The 13,117-nt window shown below is 33.4% G+C and overlaps 1 protein-coding gene across 1 annotated transcript in view; it reads left to right on the forward strand.

The window, feature by feature from the left end:
- The window catches only part of LOC149787874 (reelin-like), a 198,977-nt gene that overhangs the window by 38,393 nt on the left and 147,467 nt on the right, over window positions 1-13,117 (forward strand). The window contains exons 12-15 of the mRNA XM_089974111.1: window positions 4,522-4,637; window positions 8,298-8,524; window positions 10,542-10,670; window positions 12,004-12,110. Of these exons, the coding sequence (XP_089830237.1) occupies window positions 4,522-4,637; window positions 8,298-8,524; window positions 10,542-10,670; window positions 12,004-12,110 (579 nt within the window). The remainder of the gene's footprint in view (window positions 1-4,521; window positions 4,638-8,297; window positions 8,525-10,541; window positions 10,671-12,003; window positions 12,111-13,117) is intronic.

A 13,117-nucleotide genomic window follows, 5' to 3' on the forward strand; every position in this document is an offset into this window, starting at 1 on the left:
TGAATTACAAGGATATATTGATTTATTGCTCTATTTCCTTTAGTCCATATCTGTCCAGAATCCATTTTAGGGTGATAGCAAAATAGGAACTTTTAGACTTAAAGCCATGATGTTTTACACACTTTAGCATGGTCTTGAGTAGATGACCGTATTAGATTTTCTGGCTATTACAGCAATTTAAAAAAAAATCACACATTTTCTAACTTTGGGGACTATTTTCCCCCAAAAAAAGTTTCAGAGCACAATGTAGGAAAATCATGTCAGGTAGACAAATGAAATATCGTATGCCTGTGCATAAATAAATGATCAGATTAGATTTTCATGCCAGTATTAAAAAAATCAAATTTTCATATCATTTAGATTTTTATGGACTTTAAATTTTTTGGTCTGTTGTCAGAGCATACATGTTATATAAACAAAAATCTGGTTGTTGTTGTTTATCAAAGAACTCCGTTTTTATTCCCACTGTATGTATGAGAGAGATTTATATCTATCACCATATCCATCAGTTGGTCTGAGAGAGATTTATATCTATCACCATATCCATCTGTTGGTCTGAGAGAGGTTTATATCTATCACCATATCCATCTGTTGGTTGGTCTGAGAGAGGTTTATATCTATCACCATATCCATCTGTATGTCTGAGAGAGGTTTATATCTATCACCATATCCATCTGTTGGCCTGAGAGAGGTTTATATCTATCACCATATCCATCAGTTGGTCTGAGAGAGGTTTATATCTATCACCATACCCTTCTGTTGGCCTGAGAGAGGTTTATATCTATCACCATACCCATCTGTTGGTCTGTAACATTTGCAGAGCATGACTCATAAACTGTTCAATGTATTTCAACCAAACTTGGTACGCATGTCAAGCATGTTACATAAAGGTGCCGTTTGATTCTTAGAAATTTCTGCATTAAATGTTTTTTTAAAATGTTATTAATGAAACAAAGTGTATGAATTGATAGTACTGGTCCATAGGGTACTAGCATAAGTAGTATGAATTGATGGTACTGGTCTGTAGGGTAATAGCATAAGTAGTATGAATTGATAGTACTGATCTGTAGGGTACTAGCATAAGTAGCATGAATTGGTAGTACTAGTCCATAGGGTACTAGCATAAGTAGTATGAATTGATAGTACTGGTCCATAGGGTACTAGCATAAGTAGCATGAATTGGTAGTACTAGTCCATAGGGTACTAGCATAAGTAGTATGAATTGATAGTACTGGTCCATAGGATACTAACATAAGTAGTATGAATTGGTAGTACTAGTCCATAGGGTACTAGCATAAGTAGTACGAATTGATAGTACTGATCTGTAGGGTACTAGCATAAGTAGTGTCAATTGATAGTACTGGTCCATAGGGTACTAGCATAAGTAGTATGAATTGATAGTACTGGTCCATAGGGTACTAGCATAAGTAGTATGAATTGATATTACTGGTCCATAGGGTACTAGCATAAGTAGTATGAATTGATAGTACTGATCTGTAGGGTACTAGCATAAGTAGTGTCAATTGATAGTACTGGTCCATAGGGTACTAGCATAAGTAGTGTGAATTGATAGTACTGGTCCATAGGGTACTAGCATAAGTAGTGTGAATTGATAGTACTGGTCCATAGGGTACTAGCATAAGTAGTATGAATTGATAGTACTGGTCCATAGGGTACTAGCATAAGTAGTGTGAATTGATAGTACTGGTCCATAGGGTACTAGCATAAGTAGTATGAATTGATAGTACTGATCTGTAGGGTACTAGCATAAGTAGTGTCAATTGATAGTACTGGTCCATAGGGTACTAGCATAAGTAGTATGAATTGATAGTACTGGTCCATAGGGTACTAGCATAAGTAGTGTGAATTGATAGTACTGGTCCATAGGGTACTAGCATAAGTAGTATGAATTGATAGTACTGGTCCATAGGGTACTAGCATAAGTAGTATGAATTGGTAGTACTGATCTGTAGGGTACTAGCATAAGTAGTGTCAATTGATAGTACTGGTCCATAGGGTACTAGCATAAGTAGTATGAATTGATAGTACTGGTCCATAGGGTACTAGCATAAGTAGTATGAATTGGTAGTACTGGTCCATAGGGTACTAGCATAAGTAGTATGAATTGATATTACTGGTCCATAGGGTACTAGCATAAGTAGTATGAATTGATAGTACTGATCTGTAGGGTACTAGCATAAGTAGTGTCAATTGATAGTACTGGTCCATAGGGTACTAGCATAAGTAGTGTGAATTGATAGTACTGGTCCATAGGGTACTAGCATAAGTAGTGTGAATTGATAGTACTGGTCCATAGGGTACTAGCATAAGTAGTATGAATTGATAGTACTGGTCCATAGGGTACTAGCATAAGTAGTGTGAATTGATAGTACTGGTCCATAGGGTACTAGCATAAGTAGTATGAATTGATAGTACTGATCCGTAGGGTACTAGCATAAGTAGTGTCAATTGATAGTACTGGTCCATAGGGTACTAGCATAAGTAGTATGAATTGATAGTACTGGTCCATAGGGTACTAGCATAAGTAGTGTGAATTGATAGTACTGGTCCATAGGGTACTAGCATAAGTAGTATGAATTGATAGTACTGGTCCATAGGGTACTAGCACAAGTAGTATGAATTGATAGTACTGGTCCATAGGGTACTAGCACAAGTAGTATGAATTGATAGTACTGGTCCATAGGGTACTAGCATAAGTAGTATGAATTGATAGTACTGGTCCATAGGGTACTAGCATAAGTAGTATGAATTGATAGTACTGGTCCATAGGGTACTAGCACAAGTAGTATGAATTGATAGTACTGGTCCATAGGGTACTAGCACAAGTAGTATGAATTGATAGTACTGGTCCATAGGGTACTAGCATAAGTAGTATGAATTGATAGTACTGGTCCATAGGGTACTAGCACAAGTAGTATGAATTGATAGTACTGGTCCATAAGGTACTAGCATAAGTAGTATGAAAATTCAGAGTGTTGAAATTTAGGGAACTTTCAGCAGGCATCTTTACATAAGTTTGGAGCAGGAGTGGGGGGTACATAATCTTTACATAACTTTTTTCATGAGAAAACAAATCACTACTATGTCATTTTGAACCAACAGCTGCCTGATTCAGAATATTTTTTTTACACTGATGGTTTAAATAACTTAGCCATTACCACTCACACCTCACTAAAATAAAATTGTATATGTTTAAAGTGGCTGGCAGTACTGCACATAGTCTGTTCATTTTAAAACTTAATTTTGAGCTGAAGCTATGGCTTTGCAGTTGTCATTTATTCTTTAACATTTACTGTTTTTGACTTGGCCAGAACAGCTGAGTTGATTTAATCAATCAAAGCAAAAATGTTCCCCAGTACAGCTAACTCCGACCTAAACAACAGTTGCATTCCCATGATTGGTCACCTAGTTTTGGTTTCACTGCCTTTAATTTTCACTGGAAAATATGTAATTCAATTAAACTTAACACCTTCATTTTAGCCACTTAGGAATTCTAATTTTTATTGTGTTAGATAAATAATTTCATTATCTTTTAATCTTCACTAAAACAATTAAACGTTAAAAAATTCATATGAAATAATGTAAGTGCAAAATTTTGCATAAGTTGAAATCACAATAAGTGGCGGATACCTATACATTCTTGATGTGGGATAGTTTCCCTTGCTGGGGTGTGGTTTCTAAACCAGTCATCAGCAAAATTATCATACAGCTTCTTTTCCAGGCTCACTGAGCTAATTTTGGTGAAAATTAATATGATTTTCATTGGGACATGCTGTGCACAGATTGTGTCCTGGCTTCCGTAGAAATGACAATCCAGTGTTTGTAAAGTTTATTTTAACCCAAAAAAAAGATTTATTCTCAAAAGTACTTTATCAGTTTTGCAGAAATTGTACAGAAAACATTTTGCATCCAACTCCTGAAAGGATCACCGATTTGATAGAGAGTTTAAAATGTTTTAAATCCGCTGGTGTTATCTCAAAGTTTGCAAAATCCATTCATGTTGTCATATATGAGTTAAAGGCTGTCATCAAATAAACATCATTGATTTTGCCTACCCACCCCTTCACACTAAAAAAGCAACAAGAAAAGTTGTGTGCTTAGTGGCTGAAATAGCGGTGGTTCCAAGTCCTAGAACAAGTAGTTTTTCAAATGTGGACCTGCTGATTTTTCATGTCTTTGGTCATTTGGACCAATCAATTTATATAAATTTCTGGCATAAAATCATCCTATTTAAAAAATGTAATGGCTTAGACTTTTCAATAAATTTATCATTCTTCACAACATATATGCTGTTAGAAATAAATACAGTTCCAAAACAACTAATGTCTACCTGAACACCTGCCAGAGTAAGTCTAGGACTTGCCACAAATCAGTACCCACTAGTCCTGGACCATGGGCTCTATATCTTATTTTCATTCCCAGGGATTTTGTAATTATTTATTAGCCTATCTAGTAATGCTGTTATGGACATGATACTTAATCATGTAAATTCTATTCCAGGTTCTGGCAAGTGCAATGCCACAGATTCAGAGAAAACAGAGGTACTGGTGTTTGTAGAAGATGCCAATGATCACACGCTGTATATAATAGAGAAATTGCAACAGTCTGCTTACAAGGTACCATTTTATATCTCCTGCAAACCTCATTCAGGCTTTTTAGCCCTTGTAAGCCTTCAGTATTCAGTTTATGAAGAATAGTCTTGCATACCATAATTGTCTTTGTCTAAAATGCCCCAACCGTGAATAGCATAAAGCCAGATTTACTGTTGATTATTACACTGCTGGCAGAGCAGGGTGTATACCGTTTATAATTTCAAGTGATCAGTATAGACACTGGATCTCCCAGCACATTATACACCAAATGATAAGGGTCTGTGTTGTTTGTAGTCATTTGTACACTATACTTTGGTATTCATGGCATTTTTCATTTTCCTACATTTTGTGATTTCCAGTGTAGAATGACAATGCAGAATATATCTATATTTCATCACGTGACTGATGTCTTTCATCACATGACCTCAGAGTATAACCATAACTCATCACTTTGCATTCTTTTATAAAAATCAAGATCAACATTATTTTCTTGTAGTTGTAGAGATCAGAAATATGTTTTTGGTTTCTTAGATCCAATTTTTGTAGATAAACCTTTAAAGTGTTCTGCTTTTGGTATATGCATGAAAGCATGAGGAATCAGGGCAGTTCAGTTGCTAGAGCATCAGATTTGTAATTCATGGGTTGTGGGTTTGATACTTACCCAGGCCAGCCCAGGTCAGCTGCCTTCGTGTGTCTTTTGTCTTTTGGAATGGCACTTATCTCACTTTTTTTCAATATGATTTTGACAGTAATTTTGCATAACACACTTGGCAAAACAACTTATTTGATGCAAAATTCTGACCCTCAAGTAGAATTTTTCTATCCTACACCAGTGCACATCAGTGTATACAAAAGATTCTATTATTGTCACATTATGTATCTCAAACAGCATACCATAATGAAACATCAAACATTGATTTAACATTGTTGAATGAGTTTTCTTGTTGTGTCTTCATAATATTTTCACAACATAAATGAATCTAAAAGCTCTAAAGAGTGTTTGTGACACAATTATCCAGCCCTTTTTTGTCCAACCCCAGAATCTGCACTAGTAAGGATAGACACAGAGGGGACAATGTCAGTGTCAGTTGTATATTTGAATTTGTCTCCTCATGCCATATATATATATATATATATATATATATATATATATATATATATATATATATATATATATATATATATATATATATATATATATATATATATATATATATATATACCTTATTCATGTAACTTTTCATACAGGAAAGAAGAATTATATATAAAATAAATAATTATCATTTGGTGGTACTGACCATGTACGAAAAATAAAGGGATCATACCGGAACAAGTTCTATAGAATACACGCTACTCGACAAACTAACGGTACAACTGTGCAAAGTAAAAGCTATATTTTCTGTCTCATTCTGCTATCAACTCAAAAATCTAATTACAATAAAAATAAAAGCACTCGAAAAGAATTTTGTTGTTAATATTGAACAAGAGAGAGAGAGGATTATGTCGCTGTATGCAAGCTCATCTGCATTGAGAGCATATATAGCTGTTATGTTGTGTAATGTTGGTAAATCATTAAGATGGTTTGAACATGTATTATTCTGGGTATTATTTTGAAAATAATTGTAACTTTTATTTTTAAAGCAACAATAATCTCATTATCAAATTGCAATAAAACATAAAGAACTTGAAATCATGTTTTAGTTAATGTGCATGTGCACGTGTGTGAGAGAGAGAGAGAATGAGATGAAACTAAATTTTTGTCAGTGTACAAGACCATATTTATTCAGGGTGGTTTTTATTAATATTGTAGCTTTTGTAAAGAGAAAAAAATACTATTTTCAGATTTGACCTCTTCTGTCCATTCTTGCCCTAAATCTGGTTTCAACTGGATAATCAAAGCGCTAAGCATGTTTAATTACCATGTAAATAACACTCCATATCCATGTGGTTGTTTTGACAATGTACGTCGTAATTAAAACAAGAATGAAATGTTGATTTAGTGTTGTTTATTGATAATGGAATATAGTAGGGTCATAATACATGAGGATTACATTATCACAATCATCAGGTAACTGAAAATTTAATATGCATTTTTTCTGAGTCAAAAATAGCAGTACATGCTTGATATTTCATTACATTGTACAAAAATTTGGCCTAATGTTGCTCACTTGGAAGGTCTTGTTAGGGTTTTCAGATCTGCATTTACAGAATTTGTTCTTTAAAAGGATTATTTATTTATTTGTGATATGATTGTTACTTTAATTGTAAGAGATTAAATTTGATTGCATTGTTTCTGATTTATTTTATTCTGTTCTTATGTTGGCATTATGATGGCAAATTAGTGTAATTTATAGATGCATGTTCACTGTAATAAGTAAAATTTTCAAGGGTCATGGTAGTAGTCATGCAAGTGAATAATTTGGAGAATTTTTCTACTGTATATGCAAAAGTGTCTCCCTTCCAAAACCATTCAACCAGGTGGCTGATCAGAATTCTAGAAAAACAGACCACCACCAATAACATCCCAAGGTTGGATATCTTTATCCTTACTTCTTATATGAGGAATTGATCTGGTGGCCAAAGTGGTAAGAGCATCTGCCACAGATGGTCAAGGGTTTGAACCTCAACCAAGTCCTACATAAAGACTTATAAAAATGGTGCTAGCAGCCACCTCTCATGGCGCTCAGCATTAAGAAGTTAGTTTTAGGACTGGTCCGCCTGGTGTCAGGATAATGTGAGTGGGACATGATGCTGCATGTCTGTGTCATGATGCCCAAGTGCTATACATCACTATAAACTGCCACACTGCAGACATCATTGTAATATGACTGGAAAATTGTTAAAGTTATGCTTCAAATTTCAGATCACACTTATATGAGTAGTTGTGTGACATTAAGAATACATGTACATGGATGTACACATATGACCACTCCTTATGCATAATTCCTGCCCTTTCTTTGTAAAGAGTGGGAATAATTTATGCTTTACACATTTTTTATTTCATCCACATTGGAAAAGGACAAGACACATTTTCTTTATTGCATGGCAAGGTTATGACTGTCATCATCACAAGTAACTGGAAACAAATCCAAGCCATTACTGGGTCACTACAAAGATTCCAATCAGTCATTGTAATTAAGCCATACTGCTTCGGTAATCAATAATTAAATATACCTGTAAACATCAATTGCTGCATTACGATTATAGACAATGTAATAATGTATTGCTTAGAATTCTGGGAAAAATATCCTGGCAGTTGTAGAATAAGCCAGTGACGTGATTGAGACTCAACAATATCGGACAGATAAGGTGACATGTTACACTCTATGCAGTTTCATTCTTTGTGCAGTATGTTATATTTTATCCCATGCCATCATTTAAAATTTACACACTTTTAAAAATCAGAAATATTTGTGGAGATAAAATCTGGTGAACTATGAATGAAATGTATAGTTTCATGAGGATAGCATTTAGTGAGGTCACACTGTTTATATTACTCTGATGTCATGCAATAAACAAAACATTTTGTTGTGGATTAATGTGTTTTATAGATAATGGTTAACCACAAGAAATGTGCAATGAAATCCTACAAGAATATTTTGGATTTTACAGTATACATTAGACATTATACTATAGTTCACAGCTTTCCAGTGTATTAAACCTGGGTAACTTTATTCATTGCAGGAGCCAAGAATGGTATCACTGCCACTGCAGCCATTGGACCGTCAACTACAGGCAAGAATATGCTGGCTTCAGAAATACAATGGAGGCACTGGACAGGATGTCTGGGCGATAGACAATGTCCAAGTTCTGCCTCATCTTCCAAGTTCCAGGGCACCTGCCAAAAGCCAGGATAAAACCATCCAGTTTAGTATTAATATGAACTGTGGCAACAACCCTAAGGATAACGAGTTAGTATTCAGCACAAAAAATGTATAGTTTCTTCCACCATTAACCTGTAGCATCATTTCACTTTTGAGTAGATTCAAAACACAATACTGAAAAACATGCATAACCAACATTTATGAAATGTATGCATGTTGATAATCAATGTGTCTTTAAAACTGGTCATCTAAAATTATCTTTGTAGACAGACCATTTTATTTTTGTTTTAATAAGTATTGAATCAGCAACAAAATAAAAGAAACTTTGTATGGGTTGCAAGTAATTACATAAAATAATGTGATGTTTAAAAGGTCAATAAAAGATTGATCTGACCTTTTGGTAGTCCTATAATATAAAAGGTCTACTCTGATATTTATGTTGTTTGAGCCCATACTCTGGGGTGTACTTGAAAATGATTGCATTAAATATTCAGTCCATAGTCTCATTACATTGAAACTAGATATTAGGGCACCATTTTGACAAAAGTGGAAATTTTTTGTTAAAAAAATGATTTCAGTCACTGTTTAATGCAAAAATATATAATTTTTAAGGGATTTTGGTCAAAATTTAAAAAAAGCATTTTCTTTATTAAAAAAAACTTTCTTTATGCCAACAGGTGTGGTAAAGCAGGGTAAAGTTAATATATTTATTATGTAAATTTAAATGAATTAATGCAAATTTAAATGAGTTTTTAAAGTTGTACTTATTTCTAGTGATTTAAAGCATGGTCTTATTTCTAATTCAGATTTTATGGAAGAGTACTGAAAAAAAAACAGATTTAGATTTTAAAAATGCATGTTTTTGAAGCCAATTTGTTTATTCCATTTCATTAGGGTCATATGTGAAACTTTTGGAAATTCACTTTCATCCAGGAGAATATATGGAAAATTATGTTTCAAATTGTGTTGGAGACCTGCTTCATGGTGACTCAATTGAATACTTGGAAAATTATGTTTCAAATTGTGTTGGAGCCCTGCTTCATGGTGAATCTATTGCATTCAGAATGATAACTTAGCTACTGTATCGCAGAATTCAACTAAATTTAGTAAAAATGTTTCCTCTTATCCCTATACAGAACCCGATTGCTTTAAGGGTCAGTAATTGTAAGGTTAAGGTCACTAGCTCTAACAATAGATTTGACAATGACATTTGATTTCTGGACATACATTTTTGCAATACACATCACATTTGTACAAAACTTTTTACATGTGTTCCCCTTTTCCTAAGTGAGATTGTCTTTCGATTTTGGAGATGTATAACTTAAGAGTCAAGTTTGCTATTACTAAAAATAGAACTGACCATTGCATTTCATCCCAGACCCGAACTTATGTTCCTCTTCAGTCAATTTCAACAAAATTTTGTATTTGCAGACAAGTGCATGTTATCCTTTCTTAATTAAGTAAACTGCATATTTATAAATCTATATAGTCGCTGGTAATATAACTATGTATAAGATAACATCTTAGTTTATTCATATAAATTATAGTCCAAGATCTGAAAATGTTGAAAATTGGCCTTGAAGTACTTAAACTTTATATATACATATATGCATGTATGTATTCAAATCTCATTTGATGTTTCCAAAAATACATTCAGACAACTAAACTTTTTGTGCAGGGTATCACATGCTGTTTGTGGTACTTTGTTAAGTTTTAGTCTTTGCAAATCAGTTTCACTTGAGGTAGGTAATGACATATTTGTTGTATATAATGACATGGTTGGGGTAGGTAATGACATGGTTGGGGTATATAATGACATAGTTGGGATATATAAGGACATGGTTGTGGTAGGTAATGACATGGTTGGGGTACATAATGACATGGTTGGGGTATATAATGACTTGGTTAGGATATATGATGACATAGTTGGGATATATAAGGACATGGTTGGGGTATATGATGACATGGTTGGGATATATAATGGCAACATTTGAAGGAAAAACACCATGTTTTACAGATCCATGTTATTTTAAGTAACATAATGCAAGCATTTCATTCCAATGTGGATACATAATCAGAGTTTTAAAAGAGTGGTTTTATTCAGAGTGTCAGTAGAGTACAGTAATAACCTTGGTGGCAGTTGGTACAAGCTACATGGTTCCTGTCTTCCTGGCCAGTGTGAAGGTGAACACTTCCCAACTTCTTCAGATTTCCAGACTAAAAACTACAACAGGTGAGGGCATCATTATCTATATAACCCTTTAAGTTCAACATTTCTAAACAGATATTTTAGATTTATCACTTTTATTGTTTTATCTCTTATTCATCAAAACTCCTATTTGCAAGTCTTGCAGAATTTGTACAGACCTTATTTTAGACAGATAAATGCTTGATAGTTTTTCTTTTTTATGTGTGTCTAGTCTTAAGTAAAGTTCTAAACAAAAGATGGACAATTTCATCACACGATAGTGTTCATAAGATGTATCATGTTTGGTCTAATTTAATGTTTTAACATTGCAGTAAAATATCAAGTGTTATAGGTGGTCTCCAAATATCGCACTTGCCTGTTTGAAATCCATGCATATTGGAGGATGTTATAGTGACATTGATACTATAAATATGTTCCCTATGCATTGCATAAATATTTTAGAATGATAATTGCAGAAATTATATAGAAAACAATATTTTAAAATTGCTATTGATGATGTGTTAGGTGATCTACAAAATATATAATATTAGGTTTTAAAAGTAATTTAAGGAATTTTAGAAGGCTTTGATACTACAACTTTTGGAACTGTTCATTGAAGCAATATACAAAGCTAGACATTTATTTGCATATAGTAATATACAGCAAAGAGTGCAAAATATAAAATTGTTTGCATATAGTAATACACAGCAAAAAGCATTGAATAGAAAATTGTTTACATATAGTAATACACAGCAAAATAACACAATATAGAAAATTGTTTACATCTAGTAATACACAGCAAAGAACACATAATAGACAATTGTTTGCATATAGTAATACACAGCAAAAAAACACAATATAGAAAATTGTTTGCATGTAGTAATACACAGCAAAGAACACATAATAGACAATTGTTTGCATATAGTAATACACAGCAAATAACACCAAATAGACAATTGTTTGCATATAGGAAGTAATACACAGCTAATAACACCAAATAGAAAATTGTCTGCATATAATAATAGTAATACACAGCAAATAGTAAAAAATAGACAATTTACTTCTTACATTCTAAAGACCATTTTAAATGGATACATTTTTCACACTGCATGCTTTACTTCATAACTTTTTTGTACCATTTTTAAAATGAGGTGTATATCTACTTTTGGAAGAAATCTTTGCAAATAATTTGTTTAATATTTGCTGTTGGGAATGGGGGCCCTTAAAATGGCCCTAGAAATGCCCTGCATGAGGTTTCAGAGTAATCTCAGTGCCCTCTATATTTTGGGTACATATTTGGAATTTATAATTGGCACAGTGTAGCTATGACTGTGCTGTTGTTATGTTAAAACCTATACATATCTACTTTATTTTTTAGGTGGCAGAGAGTAACACTACCTATCCCATATGCTGCTCAGACACCCTATGTATGGCTCAGGATAAAGCAGACTTCTCAGAATAAGCCAACATGGGCTTTAGACAATGGTATGTTTCAAACTTAAGCTTATGAAAATTCAAATTTATGTTGATTTAATGTCCAATATGACTGACACAGTGGCCATCTTGAAAATCTTGTTGTCACCATTACTACAGAATCGATTGTCATGTCAACATAGAGTTTTCATGAAAAACTTATTATGATTTTGTGTTGTCTCAAATGACAGTTGTGACAATTTCATATCCAGTATGGCTGCCATGACAGCCATCTTGAAAATCTTGCCATTGTTACTCCTTATAAAAATATTATGTTAGTGAATATTACCTGTTAGAGAATACTCACAGTCACAACAACCTTTTCCATTCAGTTGACTGTGGCTTTTACAGTCACAGACCCAAGCATGACTCTGGAAAAGACAATGCTGGACTGTCTATACAACTTGTTTATTCCTCCAAAACTAGCATCCACAAAACACCTGAGAAAAAAAACATGATAGTATGAGGAAATATGATACCAAAATTTGTTTTGTTGTTATTGTTATCATTCAATTTTTGCTCAAAAGGATTTTAAGAGAAGCTGTTAGCTATGTTTAGTCATATATTCATACAGAAATCAATGCCTACAATTCTAGCATTTTGACAAAGTTCATTGAAATTTGTAGAATATATCACAATATTTAGTCATAGATGATTCATCAAATTATAATTATAATCTGTTCCCATTCTAAATGCAGGCTACTCCAAGCCTAGAAGATGCTTACTTTTTCTGATTTTGCATCAATGCAAGCACTTTCCTGACACAGTTCATTCTATGTCAAAGGAACTGTAAAAGTCTTTTTCCTTTCATGTCCAATCAGTCACAATCAGGAGTGATGATCAAATGCTTGATTTCTAGCTAAATAAAAAAAGTGTTTTGTAAATATGATCACAGTATTTTATAAATTGTGCACTATGGGTTGTATATACTTCCTTTTAAGACAAGTCCAACTGCAAACAACACAGACCCAGATCTGTTGTCGCATAATATGCTGGCAGATTTGGGTCTCAGCTGTTTG

Source organism: Sinohyriopsis cumingii, chromosome 11 (genome assembly GCF_028554795.1).
Source record: "Sinohyriopsis cumingii isolate HCF-2022 chromosome 11, ASM2855479v2, whole genome shotgun sequence".
Taxonomy (NCBI): domain Eukaryota; kingdom Metazoa; phylum Mollusca; class Bivalvia; order Unionida; family Unionidae; genus Sinohyriopsis; species Sinohyriopsis cumingii.